Raw genomic sequence first — 22,190 nt, 5'->3', positions numbered from 1 at the left:
TGACACCTCTGACAGAAAAATGACAGTGAGTTTATACATCCGTCATTTCCTTTGCCTTATTATCCAAACTCAAGATTAGGTCTTTGCTGCTTTAATGATCTGATGTGCCTTCAGGCTTCAGTACGCCTTAGACTATCTCTGCCTGAGCAGGAAGAAAACACCCGAGACGAGGCATGTATGGTCACGTTTCCAGAATCATGACAACAGTTTCAGTTTTTCTTACTGTTTATGTCTTCAAGTTAAAATTTAGCTTGAATAGTTGACTCGAAGGACAAAGCAGTACCTACATGGTTTGCCTTTGAGCCACCTGCCTTCTTATTTACACTCACTTTCATTCTCATTCACTCCATCTTCATAAAAGCTTGCATTTAATGGAGTATTTATTTCAATTTTCTCTCATCAGAGGGCAGAATTACTAAGAAAACCAGCCCAGTTTCAAAGTCTTTCTGGAAGTAAGAGTAATTCTGCCCTCCAGGAAAACACCATAAGTTCTCCATTACTAGCTCCTTGCGGTCTAATTGTCCGCGGCATTGCCTTATTTCAACATCATAAGTCTTTGATTATTGTTGCTAATTATGCTATTAGCACAATGGAGGGGAATAATTCGTCATAATCACTCACATTTATCATAATTATCCAAGTTTACAGTCACCTACGTTTAATGTCATGTAGAGTAGCCATTGGCAGCGGCTGCGGCCCAAGGACTAATTTACTGTGTGTGTGTGTGTGTGTGTGTGTGTTCGGTAGTCGAGTGTGTTTGTATTTGCATTTGAAATGTCACTTGTACTCCAGGACAGGAGGCAAAGGTCAAATCTGGAGGGATATTTACACATGTACACTGTTCTCTTGTATTACACACTCTAGTTGTCATTCACCTCTTTCTTCAAGCCTCATTTTCTCAAATATTTTTGTTTTCCTCAAAGGCCTTTAAAAAGAGCTTGATGCCAACTGGATGTAAGAAATTCTAATGTGCTGTGCATCATATAGAGCACTATAGCTAGGTAGCAAACAAAAGTTTCTGGGTTTTTCTTAGCAGCTTGCTTTGGTAATGTTGTCCAAGCATTTTGAGGTGTGGTGATTGATATGGATTCAGACTCCAGTCACTGAAAGAAAAAAGAAATTCTCCCAAATCCACCTCAGTTTCTTTGTATGAGCACAAATGAAAATGAACTTTTCAAAATATAATCCACCTTTCACTCCTGATTTTTGTGAGCTGAGTATGTGATCATTTTGATTTGTGGTCAAATTCATACGTGCTTCTAGCAAAGCAAACCCGCACACTTTCTTTCGTCAGTTGTGTGTTTGGCTGTTTTCTCTACCTCAGTGTTGGTTTTATCTTTTTATTACCAGCTTTATTTCGTAATATCTCACTCACTGACCACTAGGAGGGACTTCAGTCCTCCTCTATTGCAACGTATTAGCTATTACAATTTTTTTATGGCAAGTGTAAAAAAAGTTTGTATAAGGACCAGGACACTGCAGCCTGTGTCCAATGTGTGTATCTTTGATTTTTAGCTTTCACTTTATGCGGCAGTGGCTTCCCAAGAAAGTTCTTGGTTCGTGTTTTTCCGGTCCATGCTTGTTAGATTTCTTGGTGATTCTTTCTGGATTGGCAGAAACCTGAAGTTGGATAACTGCTTGGTTAGGCTTAGAAAACATCATGGTTAAAATAATAATAATGGATTGCATTTATGTAGCACTTTTTGAGACCCTCAAAGCACTTTACAATTCCACTATTCATTCACTCTCACACACTAGTGGAGACAGCTATGGTTGTAGCCACAGCTGCCCTGGGGCAGACTGACAGAAGCAAGGCTGCCATATCGCGACATCGGCCCCTCTGGCCATCACCAGTAGGTGAAGTGTCTTGCCGAAGGACACAACGACCGAGACTGTCCGAGCCAGGGCTCGAACCGACGACCTTCTGATTACAAGACGAACTGCCAACCCTTGAGCCACAATCGAAGTGTAAAATATACTTGTCCACCGTGTTAATCTTGCATATTGATAAACTGATTCTCAAGATTGCACAGTGCTAAGGGCAATCACACTACCACAGGTTGTGCGGTGGCAGGTTACACCCGTTACAAGCTAGGCCGGTGAGCTGATTGTTTCTAGATAATGATCAAGGTTAATACATGATTGTTTTTCTTCAGTAAACTAATTAGTGAGGGATAGCTCACTCTCACAAGCAGAGTTGCCAACAGTCTTAACACACAAAGGAATTTTTTCAGTCTCAAAGTCTTGCATAAAGCTGTTCTGTTTTTCAGACCTGGTAAATGATTTCTATACAGCAGGTCCTCTAAAATCCACACTCAGTGGCAAAATTAGTCACAATGGATTTTCTGAAAGTGCCCAGATTAATTAAATCAGTGTCTTTTTTTTAAGCAAAGCAATAAAACCACTTGAGGCAAACAAAGAACTTTCAGAAGCAGAGGATTATTACTAGAGCAAAATTATCCGTTTGGTTAAGTTTTATTAAACCGCCACCCGCTCGCCACCGCTCTAAATGGAATCTTTAGAGTACACAATGGACAATCACACACCATTATTATTAGAGTTTTCTAATTAGGCTTCTTAACGAGGACAGGGCTGTTTACAATGGAAGCCGGAGCTGTTCAGATAACGGCAGCAGAGGACAGGACGGCACCGGACGGCAAATAAAGCGTTCCTCACTGCTATCTTTCTGTCACAGCAATGATAACATGGGAACTCTTCAAGGTCCAACACTCAACTTTTAATTGTGTGTGAGAGTGAGTGAGCTCAAACTAAGTTTAGAGAGTGATATGTCACACATGGTGAAGAGGTCTGCCCCTGACGGTGCAAAGAGAAGACGATGTGTTAAAGTTTCAGTATTACAGCACAGGAATAAGAAAAGACTAACTAAAGGAAGGAAAGTACAAGCAGGGGAAGAAATTAAGAAATAATGTTTAGCAGGTCCCTGAAATATAATAGAAAACAAGGATAGAGAGTGCAAAAACTAAACAGGAACAAAAATTGATCCAGTTTAAAACAGGAAGGACGAATGGGGTAAACTGGAGGAACTTAAGTGAATAAATAATAGACCAGAAAAGAAAGGCCCTATATAGCACTTTATCATATGGAAGGAAGAAAGGAAGGAAAAAATGGATAAGCATTTGACTATGGAAGGATGTGGAAATGCATTTTACAGCAAGTTTACCAATGGTATGAATGAAAGAAGAAAAGAAGGAAGGAAAGAATGTCAAAGATGGGCATGAAGGTTAACATGGATAGATTTAGTGAAAACTAAAAAGGGACAAAAAACAAAAATGGATCCAGTTTAATAAAAGGAAAGCAACAGAAAGAGTAAATTGGAGGCTTAATCAAGAAGGTATCTAACAAGTGTAAACACAATGGGACAGAGGGAAGGAAGCAAGGAAAAGCTGATATTTCAAGTGACGAAGATAGATTAAAAAGGGGGGCATGAAGCTTGAACCGAACATCCCAGCTCTAAGGTTGCAAGTCTGTACCCACATAAGATCACATTAGCATGATGGCAAGATGAGCTATTCTTATTTCCCGGAGACTTACTCTGACTCTAACCGTACCCTAAACCTGAAGCCAATGAGAGGCCTTCCATTATCTGTTCAGGGTAGTTTGCCCCAACAACGTATAAGCAGCACACACTGTGTTTGATTTATACACACTGGAACAGCAAATATGGATTCATCCGAGGCTGAAAAAAACTAAATAAGACATTTCCTCCTGTTTGTTAAATGTCTCTTACAGATGAACTTGAAGTTTCACAGCCAACACTCCGTGACCGGCAACCGATCTGTCCACGTTCTTGTCTCTATCAGAGCTAGGCGATGACCCTCTTCAAAGCCTCAGTAGAAGTAGTAATCATGTAAAACAGCGGGTGCACGTCTGTTCCATCTGATCAGAGACAATAAGTCATAGTTTGTGTTCATCAGGAGCCAGAGCAACTCTTCACAGACATGTTTGTAAAACCAGTTAGCAGCTCACTGAACACGGCCGCCACATCTATTCCTCCTCACGCCTTCCTCTGATTACGGATGCTAATCTGTTCAGTTCATCCATCTGTCCCTCTCTCTGCTGCCGCCTGGATTCAATTACACCAAGCATGCGCCTCGCTCTGTTGTCCCCGTCCTCTCTGTTTCTTCTTCCTTCTCATCGTGTTCTGCTTCTTGTGTTGTTGTTTTTTGTTTTTTTTGTACTTCCCTTTCTTGTTTGGTTGTCTTTTATCTGGGGACGCTGCGCTCGTCTGGCCAAACATGAACAGAGAGACGAGGAGAGAGATAGAAATTAAAAGAAAAGAAATAACAACAGAAGGACTCAGAGACACAGAGGAAGAAAAGTGAAGACTGAGTTATGAATTAATTTAACATGGAAATGGGCTCTTTAGAAAAAACTGTCCTGAACAGTGATGGAAGTTGCAGTGATGCAACTTTGAAAGACCACTGGTTAAATGTATTAAAATGTGTTTATAATTGTGTTGTTGAGCGACAAATATTTGCAACATGCAATAAGAAGTTACAAGTCCGTTTGAAGTTAGTTGTTAATCAAATGCTGATAATTTTATAGTCATATTGTTAGCTGCTAGTCAAACCCTAAAAAAGCACGTTATTCCAGTGTGGCCGATAAACCTAAAACCAAAAGATTTACATTATGAGGAGCAAAACCAGTGATGCACTGGCAACCCGCCTAGGGTGTATGCCACGTCTCGCCATATGCGTTCTGGCTCCAATTCTTCTAAATGGCAAACAAACCTATATATTAATGATCAGCTATAATGCTTTTAATATTTCAGTGTGTTCAGCATGTATTCCATATTTTCATTTTTAGTCATAATTAGGGTAACCAAAGAAATCTGGAATCATTAGCTATAGAAAATTTCCCAAAGCATCCTGCATTGTAGGGCTGCCACAAACGATTATTTTGATAGTCGACTAGTCACCGATTATTTTTGCGATTAGTCGACTAATCAGATCATCATCCATTGGATGTAAAACTACAGCTTATTGCACCAGCAGCATCTGCTCTTATAACTATCATTAGCTTACAGCTTTAAGTGTTTAAGGTCTGTGCTAACTAAAAATAAAGACAAGATGATAGTTTATTAAATTTTAATGAAATTTGCAGATTGTTTCGGTGAAGTTTAATAAACTCCTTGCTATCTAAAATATAACAGGACACTGGAGTATATTCTGGAGCATCTCACACTTCTGATAATCAGTTGTCTGCTTGATGTTTATTCAGCTGTGTAAAAACTATAACTTTAATCTCAGACAAACTGATTTACTCAGGAACAAATAAAATACTAAAAAAAAAGCCAAACAATAACATTTTAAGTTATCTAAGTGACTCATATATATTTAACCTGAGTAGCGAATGACGGCGGTGGGTTTGAAAACAATTTGCGGGGAGTCCGGTGTTCTCACGGCGCTAGTGAGCCTAGCCCCCGGCTCGCTAACGAGCTAGTGGGTAACAGATGTCTCCGAAAACGTCGGAGCGCTTTTGAAAATATGTGGTGTCCTGATAAACTGAGCAGATATTTGAGGTTTACACAGCTACATTCTCGCCTGAAAATATGTTAAACGTTTATTTTGTGACCCAGAAAGAATAATAAGAGTAACATTAAAACTAACTAGCTGCCGCCATTGTTGGAAACTGCGCTGGGCCGCGCTATGAATTCTGGGACACAGCTGCTTCTTCTTCTTCTTCTTCGGGGTTTAACGGTAGCTGACATCCTTGTACATGCAATGCTGCCATCTTCTGTTTCAGTCCGTTATTACACTCTTAAATCCTGCCACTTATTCCTGCGTCTTTTGTGATCTTACAAAGCTTCAAACGACGCGTCGACTATTAAATCAGTCGTCGACGATTTTGATAGTCGACGTAATCGTGACTAGTCGACAAATCGTGGCAGCCCTACTGCATTGGCAAGCTAGCATTTTTTTTTTCGGGGTAAGATAGATTGTTTAACTTGTCTATGATCTGCTCTATGATTTTGCAAGGAACTGCAAAGAAGGTTCTTTGGTGTCCAGGTTGACAGATGAGTTCAGGCAGGAGTCTCTGTTAATTATGATGTTTGCAGATGACACTGTGATCTGTAGTGAGAGTAGGGAGCAGTTGGAAGAGAGCCTGGAGAGGTGGAGGTATGCTTTGGAGAGAAGAGGAATGAAAGCCAGTAGAAGTACAACAGAATACATGTGCGAGTGAGAGGGAGGCAGGTGGAACAGTAAAGCCTGGGTGATTTGTGACAGAGGGGAGCTAGAGTGAAAGAGAATGTTTACAAGCTGGTAGTGCGACTGGTTGTATATATGCAGGTGACAGAAATGATGAAATGCTAAGGTTTTCACTGGGAGTGACCAGGATGCGCAGGATTAGAAATAAGCAGATCAGAGGGACAGCTCAGGTTGTTGTTTTGGAGACAAAGTTAGAGCGGCAAGGTTGAGATGGTTTGGACATGTGCAGAAGAGTTGCAGTGGATGTATGGGACAAAGGATGCTTTGTTCATATGGGGGTATTTGTCCAGGCCAAGACTTAAAAAGTCCAAAACTAGGATTCCAGTATAACCATCTCTGAGCTATAATCATCTGTCTGGAAATATGCTATATAAATAAATTTGAACCTTGAACCACTCTCTGAATGTAGATTGCTTACAAGCGGTTTAACTTCTATTTTGGCTTTAATTCAGTAAAAAAGAAAACTAACAGACCATTTCTTATTGGGCTGCTTGTGTGTCTAACACTTCATATTCACAAGGTTTAAGCTTCTTCCTCCTCAGGTTTTAGTTTTTACAAAAAGAAAAGAAGAGATCCAGCACCCTGCTATGTTTGGCTAAAAAACAATGCAGGATAGGAGTGTTATAAGGTGCTGGACACTGTATTTTATTTGTGACACCACTGTTGTCACTGAAAATGTCAGAGGAAGAGCCCGTTGGGAAATCTCATATTTGCTTTGTCTGTTTGTATTTGTTTTTGGCTTGTTTTGTTTTTTCTTTAGCATGACTGGGACCAAAAGCTATGGATTTATCTGCTTCACATCTGCATGTGTGGCACACATGCAAGTACAGTTCTAACCCACCTCTGCTTTAATTCGTCACTCGTGATCTTTTGACATTTCTCTGTACTTCTTCTACTTCTTGCATTGTGCATTTCATCTAATTCCCCCATTACTTAGCACTTAGTTCAGGGGTGTACGACAGACGTGTCCTTGATCCAACGCAGCTGATTTAAATGACTAAATGACCTCCTCAACATGTCTTGAGGTTCTCCAGAGGCCTGGTAATGAACTCATCATTTGATTCAGGTGTGTTGATGCAGGGTATCTAAAACCTGTAGGACACCGGCCCTTGAGGCCTGGAGTTGCCCACCCCGACTTAGTTTCGCCTACACTAAGTAGCGCATCGGGCAGTTAACGATCTCCATTGACGTCGGTCAGTGGCGACTGCTTTGGCTTCGTCCCAGGTGATGTCGACGATTTTCAGATCATCCGGGCTCAGATCATCAGATCGTCCTGGCAAGCCTGGATGAGAAGGGACGAGGGTTGGGCGTGGGGTTAGCAACTCCACCCTGCAAAACCGACTGCTACAGAATCAGCAATGTATGGAATTCACTCATATTATACATTTTTAGATTTGAAGTTTAGTTATTCATTTGCACTATTGTCCCTAATCAGGCTAAGCGGCAACACAAAGGCTCAATAAATAAGCCCAGGTTTACCATTCTAACAAGGTTCACATAACAGGTGGTGTTGGCAGCATGTAACCAGTTACAGTGGATAGTGGAGTAGCAGAAGAGTCTGAGGCTATGGTTCTCCCCTGTGTGATTGTTGGGGTTTCCTTCTATTACTGTAGGATCTTTCCTTACAATATAAAGTGCTTCTTGGTGACTGTAATTGAATTGAAAAAAGGTGCAGTGTCTACCCCATGTAAGAGATGAGTTGCTACCCAAGTGGAGGAGTTAAAGTATCTCGGGGTTTTGTCCAAGAGTGAGGGGACAGACAGATTGATGCCAGTGCTGGAGTGGTCTGTTGTGGTGAAGAGACTAGGAAAGCAGAGGTGTCGATTTACAGATCGATCGATGTTCCTACCCACACCTATGTCCATGAGCTGTGGGAACTGCCTGAAAGAATTAGACTGGAGATATAAACAGTAGAAATGACTTTCCTCTGAAGGCTGTCTGGGCTCGGCCTTAGAGATAGAGTGCAGAGCTTGGTAATTCTGGAGGGGCTGAGTAGAGATGCTAGGAGTCAGCTGAGATGATATGGGCATCTGCCTCCTGGACCCCTCTTAGGTGAGATGAGTCAGGCATGACTTGTAGCAAGAGGAGCTCCCTGAGGCATCCGCAAAACATGCTGGAGAGATTGCGTCTCATCATCTAACTCCCGTTTCATCATATAAATAGTACGATCATAAATGACGCAGGTGTCACAGGTTTAAGACACTGGAAGATGTCGCTGCATTTACAATTGTTTGTTCTGTAAAGTAAATACGCAGTAATGCATAATAGGGTTGCACAGTTAATTGAATTCTCATTTCAGTGATTGACATGATTTTGGCTTCCCACAATTAAATGAAAATGATTGAACAATATTAAAAATGCATGCTCTGCCAATACAACACAAACGAAAAATACACTTGATTTACTTGTGGCCAAATAGCCCAATCTATAAAACTTTACTCTAAAAGGCATTTAGCTTGTCCACATGGGCAGCAGCAAATTTCCACTTGAAGGTGTCAGTTTTAAATTAGGGGTTTCTTTCTCGATCAGCACCCTCTCAAGTCCAAGGCAATGTGAAGCTTGCTTCAAAAAAATAAATCAGTTCAAAGAAATCATTAAAAGCCCCAAATTACCATGACATTCATGCCCCTGATTATTGTACATTTCTGACCACAACTGTAACAATTAATGATTTTGCAATATTAGGGCTCATAGAGCAATGAAGTGGCTTTAAAGCTTCTGAAAGAAAAAAAGTGAAGTGAAGTTGTTCCTAAAAATCTATATTGCTTATTGATGTTTGTCAAGGAAAGACAAAAACTTTAAATGGTCTTTAAAACATTGACCCTGCCACTACCTGCATAGGGGGCCCATAAGATTTTCTGAGTATGTATATGTCTTTAAAAGAGACCTGATTTGTCAGGTAGGCAGTGTTTTGGTGGGGGTTGACCTCTTAGGTGTGCAGCATTAATTATTATGCCGATGTAACCCAGTAACCAGTAACCCCCTTTCCAAAATTCCAAAAACCTGAAGTTGACTGAATTGTGGAGTTAAAGCCCCAAATCCTGCTTCACAGTAGCCGGTTCAGGACTAACGCAAGAACTAAACTGTCACTCTCTTTCTCTCTGCAGTCTCCTGACTTTGGCTTGTTTTGCCCTTGTTTTCTGTCTTTCTCCTCCCTTTTGGGCTTTCCAGCAGGAGTCACGTCTCTCTCTGTCTCTGGAAGTAATTATGCAGGTTGCAGATACAGACAATTGCCTATTATCTCTGCGTTGTGTATGCGTGTGTCATTGTGACCTCCGACCTCAGTCAGAACAAAGACGAGCTGTCAGTCTCATCATCCGTATCAGGGAAAACAAATTGTCTGTTCATTTACCCTCCACCTCAGACTCCACGTCTTCCCTCCTTTCCTCAACCCTATTGTCTCTATACTTTGTGGACAATGGTATGCGGACACTTGAATGTGTCATTATGTAAAACATGAGACGCAGATCATTAATGCACTGCTCTCTCCAGCACATGAGGGTTCCTGTCACTGGTACCTAACCAAAATATACAGATCTGCCTTCAAACTTTTGACCTTTTTTGTTGCTTTGTAATCGTTCATCTTCTTTTTTGTCTTTGTTTCACAACCATTCTGTCTTCCCTTTCCCCCCGTCTTTTCATAGGTAGATCAGCTCCCAAAAGAGAAAGTGGAAAAGCTAAATACAGCTTAGAAAAGCCTTAGTCCTATCACAGGGAGATCACTGAGAAAGAAGAGGAGGGAGGAGGAGGGAGGAAGATGAAACGAGGGGTTGAGGGATATCTCAGAGGAGGAAATACAGGAGTCAAAAGAGACCAGGAGAGACAAAGCTAGGACTGAGGTGTCTCAAGGCTATTAGAGCACTGTTTGATTTGAGCTCACTGTCCTGATAAGACTGTCAAAATAAAAGTATCTTTTTTTTATCACTGTAGTGAAAAAGGAGAGGAAATGTGGGGAGGATGCACTGGGGGAGGAAAGGAAATGGAGAAAGTGAGGTGAGGAAGAGGAGGAGGAGAAGTGGAGGTGTGTTACAGATTATATATGAAAAAAACTTTGGTTCCCAGGCTTTAAACAATGTGGGAAAGGTTTTGAGGGAATCTACTGTTACACACACGAACACACAAACTTTGTAAAGCTTTGTAAAAAACTGTACAGGAATCTGACTGAATCCTTCTTCATTGCGTCCTCTTCCTCAATTTCGTCTCTGCCTTGTTCTTCAGATCATTTTCCTTCCTCAGTACAGACAGTACAGCTCCTATCTTCCACTCTCACTCATTTTCCTCCTCTTTCTTCTCCTTTCCACTGTTGTCTCGTCCTCTTTTTCCTCTCCGTCTTTACTCCCAACTTCGTAGTCTTCATCATCTCCTTCCCTCTTCCTCCATCCATTTCTTTTTGTCCTCTGCCTTTACCTCCTCTATCTCCTCTTTTTTCTCCTTGCTTCTTTATCTCTCCCACCTCCTCCTCGTCTTCACTCCCCATACTTGTCTTCTTTCAAACCTCTCCTCTCTGATTTCTTAAGCCCTCTTTTCCTATCTTCTTTTTCCAACCAGTATCTCCGCTCTTCTCTTCCTCCACATTTTTAAAAAATCACTTCCTATTTCTGCCCCTGCTTCTTTCCTTCTGTCTTTCCTTCTTTCCTTCCTCATCCCTCTTCTTCGCCCTTTCGCTGCCTGTTCTCCATTCCCCTGTAGCACCTCCTCCACTTTCATATACCAAACTGTTATCGCTTGGACTTTTCTTCCTGACACAATTTGTCAAATCCTGCCTGATAGAAAACACATTCTATTCATAAGGCGAGTCTCGCCTCCTGCCTTTCCCTCCTCCACCTCTTCCTCCCCTCCTCTCCCTCCTGACACTAGCAATTCAATTACAGCCATGGAGGCGATAGTGAGCCGGAGAGGCAGGAATATGACAGGACAGTTACAGAGTGTTTACACAATTAAACTTTTCTTTGACAATAGTCTCTCCCTGTGATGAATACCTAGCTCGCTTGTGCTTTCCGTGTGTGTGTGTGTGTGTGACCCCATATTTAGATTATTCCTGCTCTTATATATGTATATACTGTGTTTGGAAGAAAGTGCACTGCGGCACATCCTTCATGGTTGCCTGTCTGATCTCCCATGGGTCTGCTCTGCCTTGTGGTTCAGTGTTTCCCAGAGAATTAGATTGCATTTATGGCTTCAGTGTGGGCAGTGGCACACACATCCATTTCTATGTGTATGAATCGAAGCAAGCCCACAGTATCTTAGGTAAGTAAATAATGTACTTTTTATAACAATGATGAAGAGATGTACCTCTTCCGGCTGCTCCGTTTAGGATTCGCCACAGGGAATCATCTACCTACATCTCACCCGATCCCTGCCATCCTTGTCTGTCCCACCGACCGTCTGCATGTCCTCCTTCATGACATCCATGAATCTCCTCTGTGGTCTTTCTGTGGTCTGCAGATCGCTTCAGCCTTTCCTCTCTAACTGTCAATTCTGGTCACTCCTAACCTGTCACCTCTCCTGCCTTTTTATAATTGCCAACACAACCCTACATTATAGCAGGTCTCTTTACTCACAAATCACCCCTAACACTTGTCTCCAACCACTTCCGCTTTGCCTACACTCTCTTCTTCCTTACTTCGCTCTGTCTGTTGCTTTGGATAGCTGACCTGAGCTATTTTGCTTCTCTCCAGAGCATACCTCCACCTCCAGGCTCTCTTCCACCTGCTCCTTACTCTCAATACAGATCACAGTGTCCCTGTGAGCATCATGGTCCACTGACACTCTTGCCTGACCTCACTTGTCAACTCCTCCATCACCACTGCAAACAAGAGCGGGCTCAGAGACTATCCCACCCCCACCTTGAACCCGTCTGTCACCTCACCACTGTCTTGCTGTTTTGATGCAAGTCTTGCATCATCCTCACAAATCTCACCCATTACTTCAAGATATGGCTCATTAGTCACGCAGAATCAGTTACAGTACCAGTAGAAGCTTTTTACAACTTAACATGTTGCGCCTCTTCTGTTAAAGTACACAGGACACTAAAAGTTCTGTCCAGTGTTTTCTAAGCTGATTTTCAATACTGTATGTATGTATTTCTCATAGAACTTCCCTATGATCATTCCCTAACTCTTCCTAGTATCTCAAATTGAAAGTATCAATCACCTCTGGCCTGATCCACTTTTTCTTTCTGCCATTTTGTTTTCTCAACACTGGAAACATCAGAGCCTTTGAGATGCCTTTTAAGCACACTTCTGCTTCCCTGTCAGTCTGATTAATTTGTTGTGAGCTTCTCTTTTCAGCCACTTAAAGTTGCTAAATGACTCATTAATGTGCTACATGTGTCTGCCTTATCTGCTGTATTACACGCCTCTTGTTAAATTAGTGTGTTTTCCTCACTCTTCCTTTAGTTTGTCGTAGCGGCGCTTTGCTGTGGCTGCAGCGGCAGCTGGTGGAGGTTGCAGTGACCTTGCTGTAGCTTGCTTTGTCTCGCCCCACGCGCCTCTGTCACGTTAGCTAGTTATCAGTCGGACACAACGGGCTCCCTGAACCAGGCAACGTTATTAGAGTGTCTGACAATGATACCCTGTCCCACTGAGACTTCCCGGCAATTGCGCGCGCACACACACACACACACACACACACACACACTGGTGGAAAGAAACCCTCAGTACTCTGGGTATTGTCCACAGATCACAGGCGTAGGTGAGTTGTTCTTTTTAATTAATCATTTGTCCTTCAAACGAGGGAAAGTTTCAGTGCCGTAGATAATTAGGTCCCAGAGTCGGGCGGCGGCAGAGCCGGTAGCCACCTGCTGCCTTTGTAGCGCTAATCTTTGTCTTGTAGGAGCGTCGTCCCCGAAGACGCCATGGCTACGCACGCCGAATGAGCAGAATGAGAAAACACCTCTGAATCCCCACATGATCCTGCTCCTCCTCCTCTTCTCTCTTCTTTTTATTCTGTTTGTCTTTTTTCCCCTCTCTGCGTTCTTTCAGACTCCCTCCACTCTTCCTCCTCTTCTTTCCTGTAATCTTTTACTTGTTCTTATTCCCTCCACTCCTCCTCTTCCTTTCACTTCTTTTACAACAGAACTTACCCCTCCTCCTCTTCCTCCTCCTCCAGATCATCTCTTCCTCTTTTCATCCTGTTATTCTTTTCTCCCAGTTCTCTACTCTCACAGCTTCCTCCTTTTCCATCTCGTCTTCTTCTCCTGTTGTTGCTCCCTACACTGTCCATCCGCTTTATACCTTCCATTGCTGTACAACTTATTCTCTCTTGACTTCCTCTTTCCTCCTTTCCATCCTTTCATCTGATATTTCGTCTACTTTTACACCATTTTCCTTAATTTCCTTCTCCTCTTATTCCTCCTCCATTTCCTTTCCATCTGTTTATATTTTCTTGCTCACACTTCCCCTACTTTTTCCTTGCTTTATGCCTAAATTTGTGCTTCTTTTCTTTTCCTCCACGCTGTTTCTTTTCTGTCATCCTCATTTTTTTCATACCCTTGCTCCCATTTCCTATGCTCTTTTTTCTCATTCTTTTTTTCCTATTATTTCTCTATTTTGACTCTTAAACTCTCCTTCTGTTTTTCCTTTTTTATAATTTCTGTTGCTTCTGCTCAGAGCCCCTTTGTTCCCTGCTCTTTCTTGATGCATCTCTACGATTCTTCATCTCTTCACCACCCTCCTCCTCTCCTTTGACTCTTTTTTCTCTCTTAGACCCACTGCTCCTCCTTCTGTCTTCTTGTTCTTTTTATATTTTTCTTCCTACTCCAGTCGTCTTCCTGTTCTTCGTCACGTGGATTCCTTTTCTCTTCTCTCTCCTCGCCTTTCTTCCTTCTCTTGCTGTTTCAGTTCTTCCTTCACTTCATTCATGCAGAAATTGTTTAATTGCAAACAAGCACACAATGTGTGTGTGTGTGTGTGTGTGTGTGTGTGTGTGTGTGTGTGTGTGTGTGTGTGTGTGTCAAAATGAAAAGAGGTGTGTATGACAGTGAATGTGATATCTCAAGTGAGTGAGTGTGTGTATGCATGCAGAAACTAATCCCATTAATTCAAAGAGAATAACAAAGACAGAAGGGGGGTGGGGGGGAGTGGGGGGGTCCAGCTCCCCTGTCATTTGTCTGTCCTCTCTCTCTTCCATTCCCTCTCTCCCTCCATCATCATTATTCTCCGTCAGATCGGCTGCTGTTTTCCTTTAGGAGCGACTGGTGGTGGGATGGAAGAGAAGAAGAGGGAGGGGGTGGAGATGAAGATTTGTAGCTCCTCCTGGGAAGCTTCATGTCCTTTCCTTTCCCTCCTTCTTCTTCTTCTCCTTTTCCTCCTTCCTCTTTTGTTTCCCCTTTTTCCTCAGATATCCCTGCCTATTTTTCACTTTGTCCTTTTTCCATTCCTGTTACATTTCACTTTGTTCTTACTTCATTCTTTCTCCCACCTCTTTTCTAAACCTTCCCTTTACCCAAGTCTCATCGCCTTCACTTCATTTCATTTCTTTTTGCCTCCCTCTGCCTCTTTTCTCTTTCTTTTCTCTTCCTTCCTCCCCTTCCATCTCCTGCTCTCTCCACATCTTTTGCTTTTGCTCCACTTGTTTAGAATTGTTTGTTTTTCTTTTTCTTTTTCATCTCTGGATCAAGTGAGCAGTGTGCACACCTATGTTTGTGAATGTGATAACTCAAGAATGAAGTGATGTAGGAGAGTTAAGTTAATACCATTGTTGTATCTACTCAGATGAGTTTGAATGTCAGTGATTTTGACCTGAAGGTCAAGGTCATGTTTTTTGAAAATCTTCTGATGGGTAGCATGAGTGGTTGTCAGTATTTTTATCCCATGCTTCATCTACTTTCCTTTTTCTATCAAGGTTTTTCTTAAATGACTTCTTTTCTTTCTGTCTACCTGTTTCACATTCAAATTTGTATTTCTCTTATTTTTCCCTTACTTCCTCCTTTATTTTCTCCAGTCTTTCCACCCCCATGCTTTCCCCTCTCTCCTTTTTTCCCTCACTCCCTTTTTCTCTCATTCACCCCCTACCCCCTCCCTCCTGTCTTCCTCTCTTCAAGGACGTTTATATTATAAAGGATGAATTTGCATATTAATTCATTTCTTTCAATTTTTTCAGATTAGACGTTGTCAACACATATCAGTGCTGATCAAACTGCCACATCCACCAGAGACCTGACTGTGTTCATGCATAAGCGTGCGTGGTTGTGCGTGTGTGTGTGTGTGTGTGTTAGGGGAGTTGCCTCCTGAAACAAAGAAAAATAAAGACCTGCAACAGAGGGAAAAGCAAGTAGCCTTTTAGTGCTCACCAACCTGAACAACTGTGTTGAGACATCATAAAAGGATTTACATGCTGGAAGGAAATGTTCCAGTTCTGCGTCGTGCTAAAGTTGCAGGAAGCGGCGTTGGTGGATGTAAGCTGCACGATAACATGTTGATCGCTGTCTGTGGTTAAATTGTGCTTTCGCATTACCTTAAATGTTCACAAGCAAATAGAAAACAAATAACCCAGCATGTCTGGAATTACAAATATGGACTTGGATTAGCTTTTTTTAATTTGATGAAAGCTGTAGGAAATTAGCCAGCACAAGAGTTATCTTATATTACACGTCTAAAGGATGTGTGCTATAGTTTAGAGTTTTGGTTCACTTCCTGTTGTATTTTTTCTTTTCTTTTTCTTGTTTTACGTTTCTCATCGATCAGTCTGTGTTTTGTTTTTTTGCCCTTTGGCAGCCCCTTCTTTCACTTGTTTACTTTCTCTGACTGACCGCTTGTGTTTGAATCAAATTTGGATTTTGTGACTTTAGCTTGTCTTCCCATTTGAGTCTCTTCTTCCAAGTGAACGATCGCAATTTGATTGTGATGATTAATCGTACCCTGTGCTGCTCTTTGAGAATTTCTGATGGAGGATGGGGCAAAAAAATTGCACATGACTTTCCCACTCTTTTTTAAAATTGTTACTGTGTTTAGGAGCAACATAATCCCTGACTGAGTTACACAGAGATGCACAGTGTTGTGTTTTTCAGTGAATGAAATAATGCATTCACAAACTGTGTATGAGTCAGCAGGAGGTGGTTGGGGCTACATGGAAATTCTACACAGGTTTTGACTCCAAAGTCTGTGGATTAGTTCAAAGAAAAATAATTTGGTGAGTCTGATTGAACTTACATGATCACAACCTTTCTGTAACCTTAACCAGCTTCAACTCTTGAAAATCTGAATACACTGTTACACATTCACAAGTACAGCACTCCAGACACATCTGGGAATAATGCTACAACAATAACACTCCCATATTGCCATGCTTAATTCCAAGTGAATTTTGACATTTGTACACTTAAGCAACCTGGATTGTGTTTGTACTGAACACTGTTGGTCATCGTGTTTAAGTGTAAGGGAACATTTCCTGGCTGTCTCTCCTCACATCGCTTCCTCTGATGGACGGAGAAGTTATGAATATGCAGCTGATTTCTGAAAGCTGACAGCTGCTGACAAATGAAGCATCTCACCTTACGTAAGCATTGCTACCTCCTGATTTGATGTAAGCTCACTGGCTGAACTTTGAAGGCTGCTGAAAAAATTGACTTCTTGTGTGAGGATTTCATGTTGTGAAGGGCCAGGCTGCCACAGGCTGTTAACCTATCAGTTAGGAGTCGTCTGAGCAATTTTAACTTTGCTAAAGGAAGCATCAAATTTCAGTCTTTCAACAATTACATGAGGCTTATTTTAATAGTTCTAATATCAGAAGATTGTCGTTTTCAAGCTGTTAACCTTAACCCTTTACTTTGGATCTAATCGCTGCGTCGTCCTCTTCTGATGTGTTTTGACATTTCCCCGTTTGAGTGTCATGAGCTGCTTTGATTTGATTGACGGGTTGACTGCAGCTGTGATTGGTTGACTGGCTGAACTGACAGTATGAATGTGTTTATTTGTTATACACCCATTTAAAAATGCTTCACTTGTGTTTGAGCCAATTACAGTTTTCTGCGCTGTACACTTTTGGTGAACCATCATAAAGTAAACTAATCTTTTTTTTATTATTGTTGCTATGCACTGTTTTCAGTTTCATTCCACCTGGACTTTAGGTTATTTAGTTTCAGTCTGATTAATAACTTGCATAATTAAGTGTTCTATATTGGGATTTCTTACTTGAAATTATTCAAAATGTACATACATTAAATTGCATGTGTGTATATATAAATATATTTTTTATGAAAAGTCTGGTTTTCTGTATTTATTTTTTTTTACTGAACTAAAATGTTTTTGCACGTGTAGGTTTAGTTTTTAGTTTTTGTTGACTTTAATTACCTTGGTGGTTGTTAAACATGCCCATACAGTAAAGACTTACAAGGAAGCAAGAAGACTTAAAACTAGCAGTTGATGGCATAACCTTACTGGAAGCATTTATTCAAGTTGTAAATCATATCCTTGTATGATGACTTTTTAAAAAAATACCAAAACAAAAAGGCTTCTTTAAAACTATTTCAACTTACCTGTTACATTTTAAGTGTTTTGTTTGACATTTGGAATATAGAACTAAATTAATCTTATAGAGCGTTGTGTGATTTTTTTTCATTCAGTTTATTTTGCATAATACACTCAGAAAAAGAAACATTTATCAGACTCAGTTTTCGTATTGTCTGTTTTTGTCACAGTCGAATCCAGCAGTCCCAGTCTTCTGGCTCCTGATAACTCCCTGGAACGGTCCTTCTTCATCCGGATGAAATCTACACTCACAAAGAGAGGCGTGCACATCAAGTCCTCAGGATATAAGGTCAGAACAATGTATCGCAAAAATAAGTTGAATTCTAAAACTGGAACTGTGGAGAAGGGGGAAAAGAAAAGTCACTATGAAGTTTTTCATAAAAACCTCTTGTGTTGAAGCTGAAAGTCAATCTTTCTTCAATCACATATTAATTATTTGATTTAAACTGTGTGTACCCAGGCAAAATTACAAAAACCATCTAACAAATTATGGAGTTGCTGCTAAATTTTTGAAAGACTGGATTTTCTAACATGGGTATGATCATCTCCCTTCATCTGCTTGAGGACAAATCAACTCATTACTGTTTTTAATCTGTGATTCACGTGGAAATTTATAATGTAATGAAAAAATAGGTACTTTGCATGCTTATGTGTCTCCTTTTCTATATACAGTAGTTTGAAAAGTCTTTGCCTTCATCATGCCTCCTATTTTTTGTTTGTCACACTTAAATGTTTCAGATCATTAAACAAATTTAAATATTAGACAAAGATAACACAAGTAAACACAAAATGCAGTTTCTAAAGTGTTTATTATTAGGGGAACAAAACCCAAACCTACATGGCCATGTGCAAAAAAAAAGGAATTGCTCCCTAAACCAATAAGTCTTTTACATCGCTGTGGAGGGTTGTCAAGGTCATGCCACAGCATCTCAATCGGATTCAGTTTAGGACTTTGACTAGGCCACTCCAAAGTCTTCAGTTTGAACCCAAGTGCACTTCAGTTTGAGGTCACGAACAGATCGCCGGACATTCTCCTTCAGGATGTTTTGGTAGACAGCAGAATTCAAGGTTCCACTTACCACAGCAAGTCTTCCAGGTCCTGAGGCAGGAAAACAGCCCCAGACCATCACAATAGCACCACCATATTTTACTGTTGACATGATGTTCCTTTTCAAAAATGTTCTGTTAGTTTTATGACAGATGTAACGGGACACACACCGTCCAAAAAGTTCAACTCTTGCCTCGTCTGTCCACAGACTCTTTTCCCAAAGGTCTTGGGGATCATTAAGATGTTTTTATGCAAACGTGAGATGAGCCTTTATGTTCCTTTTGCTTAGCAGTAAGCAGTCTTGGAACTTCACCATGGATGCCATTTTGCCCAGTTTCTTTCTTATGGTGGGGTCATGAACCTTAAATGAGGCAAGTGAGGCCTGCAGTTCTTGGGATGTTGTTCTGGGGTCTTCTGTGACCTCTTGGATGAGTCGTCATTGAACTTGGGTTAATTTTGTTCACCACTGTTCCATGTTTTTACCATTTGACTCCAGCACTGTGGTTTGCTGGAGTCCCACAGCTTTAGAAATGGCCTTACAACCTTTTCCAGGTTGAGAATCTCAGCTACTTATTTTATTATAATTTGGTCCTGAATTTCCTTCTATCGCAATATGCTGTCTGTCTTTTGGTCTACTTTTTCTGGGGGCCATTTAGGTTTTTTACAGGGCCATTTAGGTTTGGATTTCTTTTCTTTTCCCCCTTAATAATAAACACCTTCATTAAGAAACTGCATTTTTTGTTTACTTGTGGTATCTTTGTCTAATATTTACATTTATTTGGTGATTTGAAACATTGAACTTTGATAAACATATAAAAAAAAATAGAAACTCAGGAAGGGGGGAAACACTTTTCATGCCATTGTGTATGTTTGTCTGTCAGCTGCTGCCTTTACCAGTCATCTTCCTGCATCTGTATCTCACCCTAGCATCCTCTCTAAGACAGCAATGCTCTGCATGTCCTCCGTTTACTCCATCCATAAATCTTCTTCATGACTTCTGCTCTTTGCATCATCACTCTTAAACCTGCCTCCCTCTCATTCACACGTGTATTCTGTCTTGCTTCTACTGACTTTCATTCCTCTTCTCTCCAGAGTATACCTTTACCTCTCCAGGCTTTCTTCCCCTTACTGTCTACTCTGACTCAGTCATCATCTGCATAGACAATAGTCCATGTATACTCCCATCTATCACCGCTGCAAACAAGAACAGGCTTAGAACAGATTCCTGTTATCTCTCTGCATGCCCTATACCATCCTCAAATACTTCTGTGCCACTCTTGACTTGCAGTACCACACTTCCTGTCTTGGAACCCTATCAGGTGTCTCTAAATCCACAAAGAAACTTCCACAGCATGTCTTTTGTCCTGTTTTGTCCTTCTCTCACCCCAACCGGCCGTGTCAGACAGCTGCCCCTCCCTGTGCCTGGTTCTGCCGGAGGTTTCTTCCTGTTAAAAGGGAGTTTTTCTTTCCCACTGTTGCCAAAGTGCTCATAGGGAGTCATATGATTGTTGGGTTTTTCTCTGTATGTATTATTGTAGGGTCTACCTTACAATTTAAAGCGCCTTGAGGCGACTGTTGTTGTGATTTGGGCACTGTATAAATAAAATTGAATTGAACTGAACTCCTTCTAACCTCGTCCATACTTCTCCATCAACACTCTCAAAGCAAGCATCGCATTTGTACTGCTCTTTTATCAACATGAAGCCATACTGGTAGTAATTGTCAACTCTCTTCTAAACCTAGCTTCATCAACTTTATCTGTCTGTAGTTACTACAGCTCTTCACAACAATTCTTGAAAATCAGTTTCAGTACACTTTTCTCGATTCCTGTGTCATTATTTCACTCTCCTACATTGTGTTAAATAATATGGCTAAAAAGTGCACTGCCCTTGTCATCTGATCTGAATGAAGTGAACTTAACAGAACTGGGCTTTCAGTTCACACTTCTGAGACTTTAAAATTTATGTGGAAAAAAAATGTTAGATGAAAGTGACACTAGAACTTTGGCTGTCTATTACAGTGAAGGACTTGTCTGTTTTTCTTCCGCTTTTGCAGTTACAGTAACCTTGGTTTGATCTTGTTCCCATGCTTAGGTTTGTGATTTTTTTCTGCAGAAAGAAAATATGCATGTATAGGTATAACATCAGGACTCTAAGCTCTGCGACCGTCTCACTATTCACAGATCGAGAAGCCGGATTAAAGGGGATTCTTTGGGCTGCCTTGTTTGTGCGTCAATGTGTGTGTATGTGGGGTCACTCGTGGTTTATCCCTGACTAATACATTCAATTCTCCTCAGGAATGATGGCAGACAGCAGAGGAAAGACAGAGGAAAAGCTGTCAAAGACAAAACAAAATCACTAAAAGAACTTACAGATTTCATTAATACATTGTTTGAACCATGAATGGAATAGAGACTCAATTCAAACACTAGCATTATCAAAAATATAGCACAGGAAGTATGTTTACTTTGCTTTTTCAGCTTTTGTGTGAAACAAGTTTTTGTGTGGACCAGTTTGTGTTTTTGTTTATGAGCTGGGACACATAACCACAGGACACATATTTTATGTGGTCCTTACTTTGGAGGACACACATGGAAATGGTTCTTTGATAGCTCAAACTTGTTTGAGAGTTTTTGGTAAGTTTGGATGTTGGGCATTTGGGCATTAATATGATGATAGATGAAGATAAGGAAGAAGTGCCAGTATCCTCATAAAGATTTATATAAAGTTTACTAGCATAATAATTGGGAGACCTAAACAGACTGGTACTTATATAGTACTTTTCTAGTCTATTTGAGCACTCAAAGCACTTTCTTATCCATTTACACACATTTAAACAAGCACATTTTAACTTCACACACTCCAATAGATAGCTTGAGGGGAACTCGGAGTTCAGTATCTTGCTAAAGGATGCTTCGACACGCAGACAAGAGGAGTAGGTGATTGAAGAGCCGGCCTTCCACTTTGTAGAGGAAGTGCTTTACCTCGTGAGCTACGGCCACCCAATGAGAATAGAGCACATTTGTATTTTAGTAGAGACTACGATACAAAACAGATATTCACATATGTATTTTTTCAATTTTATTTTGCCTTTATTTATATACGTAGTGCCCATTGAGACTCAGTGTCTCATTTCAATTCAATTCAATTCAATTTTATTTATATAGCGCCAAATCACAACAAAAGTCGCCTCAAGGCGCTTCATAGATACAGAGAAAAACCCAACAATCATGTGACCCCCTATGAGCAAGCACTTTGGCAACAGTGGGAAGGAAAAACTCCCTTTTAACAGGAAGAAACCTCCGGCAGAACCAGGCTCATTTATAAGTGAAACCTGTTCCAGACAAGCAGATAAACATAATCATATATTAGTACAGACATTTGCACTTACATACACATAATGACACTGGTATAATTTTTGTCCACCTCTAAATTGGACATCAAG

General features: G+C 40.9%; 1 protein-coding gene across 3 annotated transcripts in view; it reads left to right on the top strand.

Moving 5' to 3' along the window:
* The window catches only part of npas3 (neuronal PAS domain protein 3), a 386,014-nt gene that overhangs the window by 331,956 nt on the left and 31,868 nt on the right, over positions 1-22,190 (top strand). For all 3 annotated transcript variants that reach the window (XM_076877408.1, XM_004554666.4, XM_004554665.4), the window contains one exon: positions 17,869-17,987. In XM_076877408.1, coding sequence (XP_076733523.1) covers positions 17,869-17,987 — 119 coding nt within the window. The remainder of the gene's footprint in view (positions 1-17,868; positions 17,988-22,190) is intronic.

The sequence above is a fragment of the Maylandia zebra genome, linkage group LG19 (assembly GCF_041146795.1).
Source record: "Maylandia zebra isolate NMK-2024a linkage group LG19, Mzebra_GT3a, whole genome shotgun sequence".
NCBI lineage: Eukaryota > Metazoa > Chordata > Actinopteri > Cichliformes > Cichlidae > Maylandia > Maylandia zebra.
This window is presented reverse-complemented; position numbering and strand designations above follow the sequence as displayed.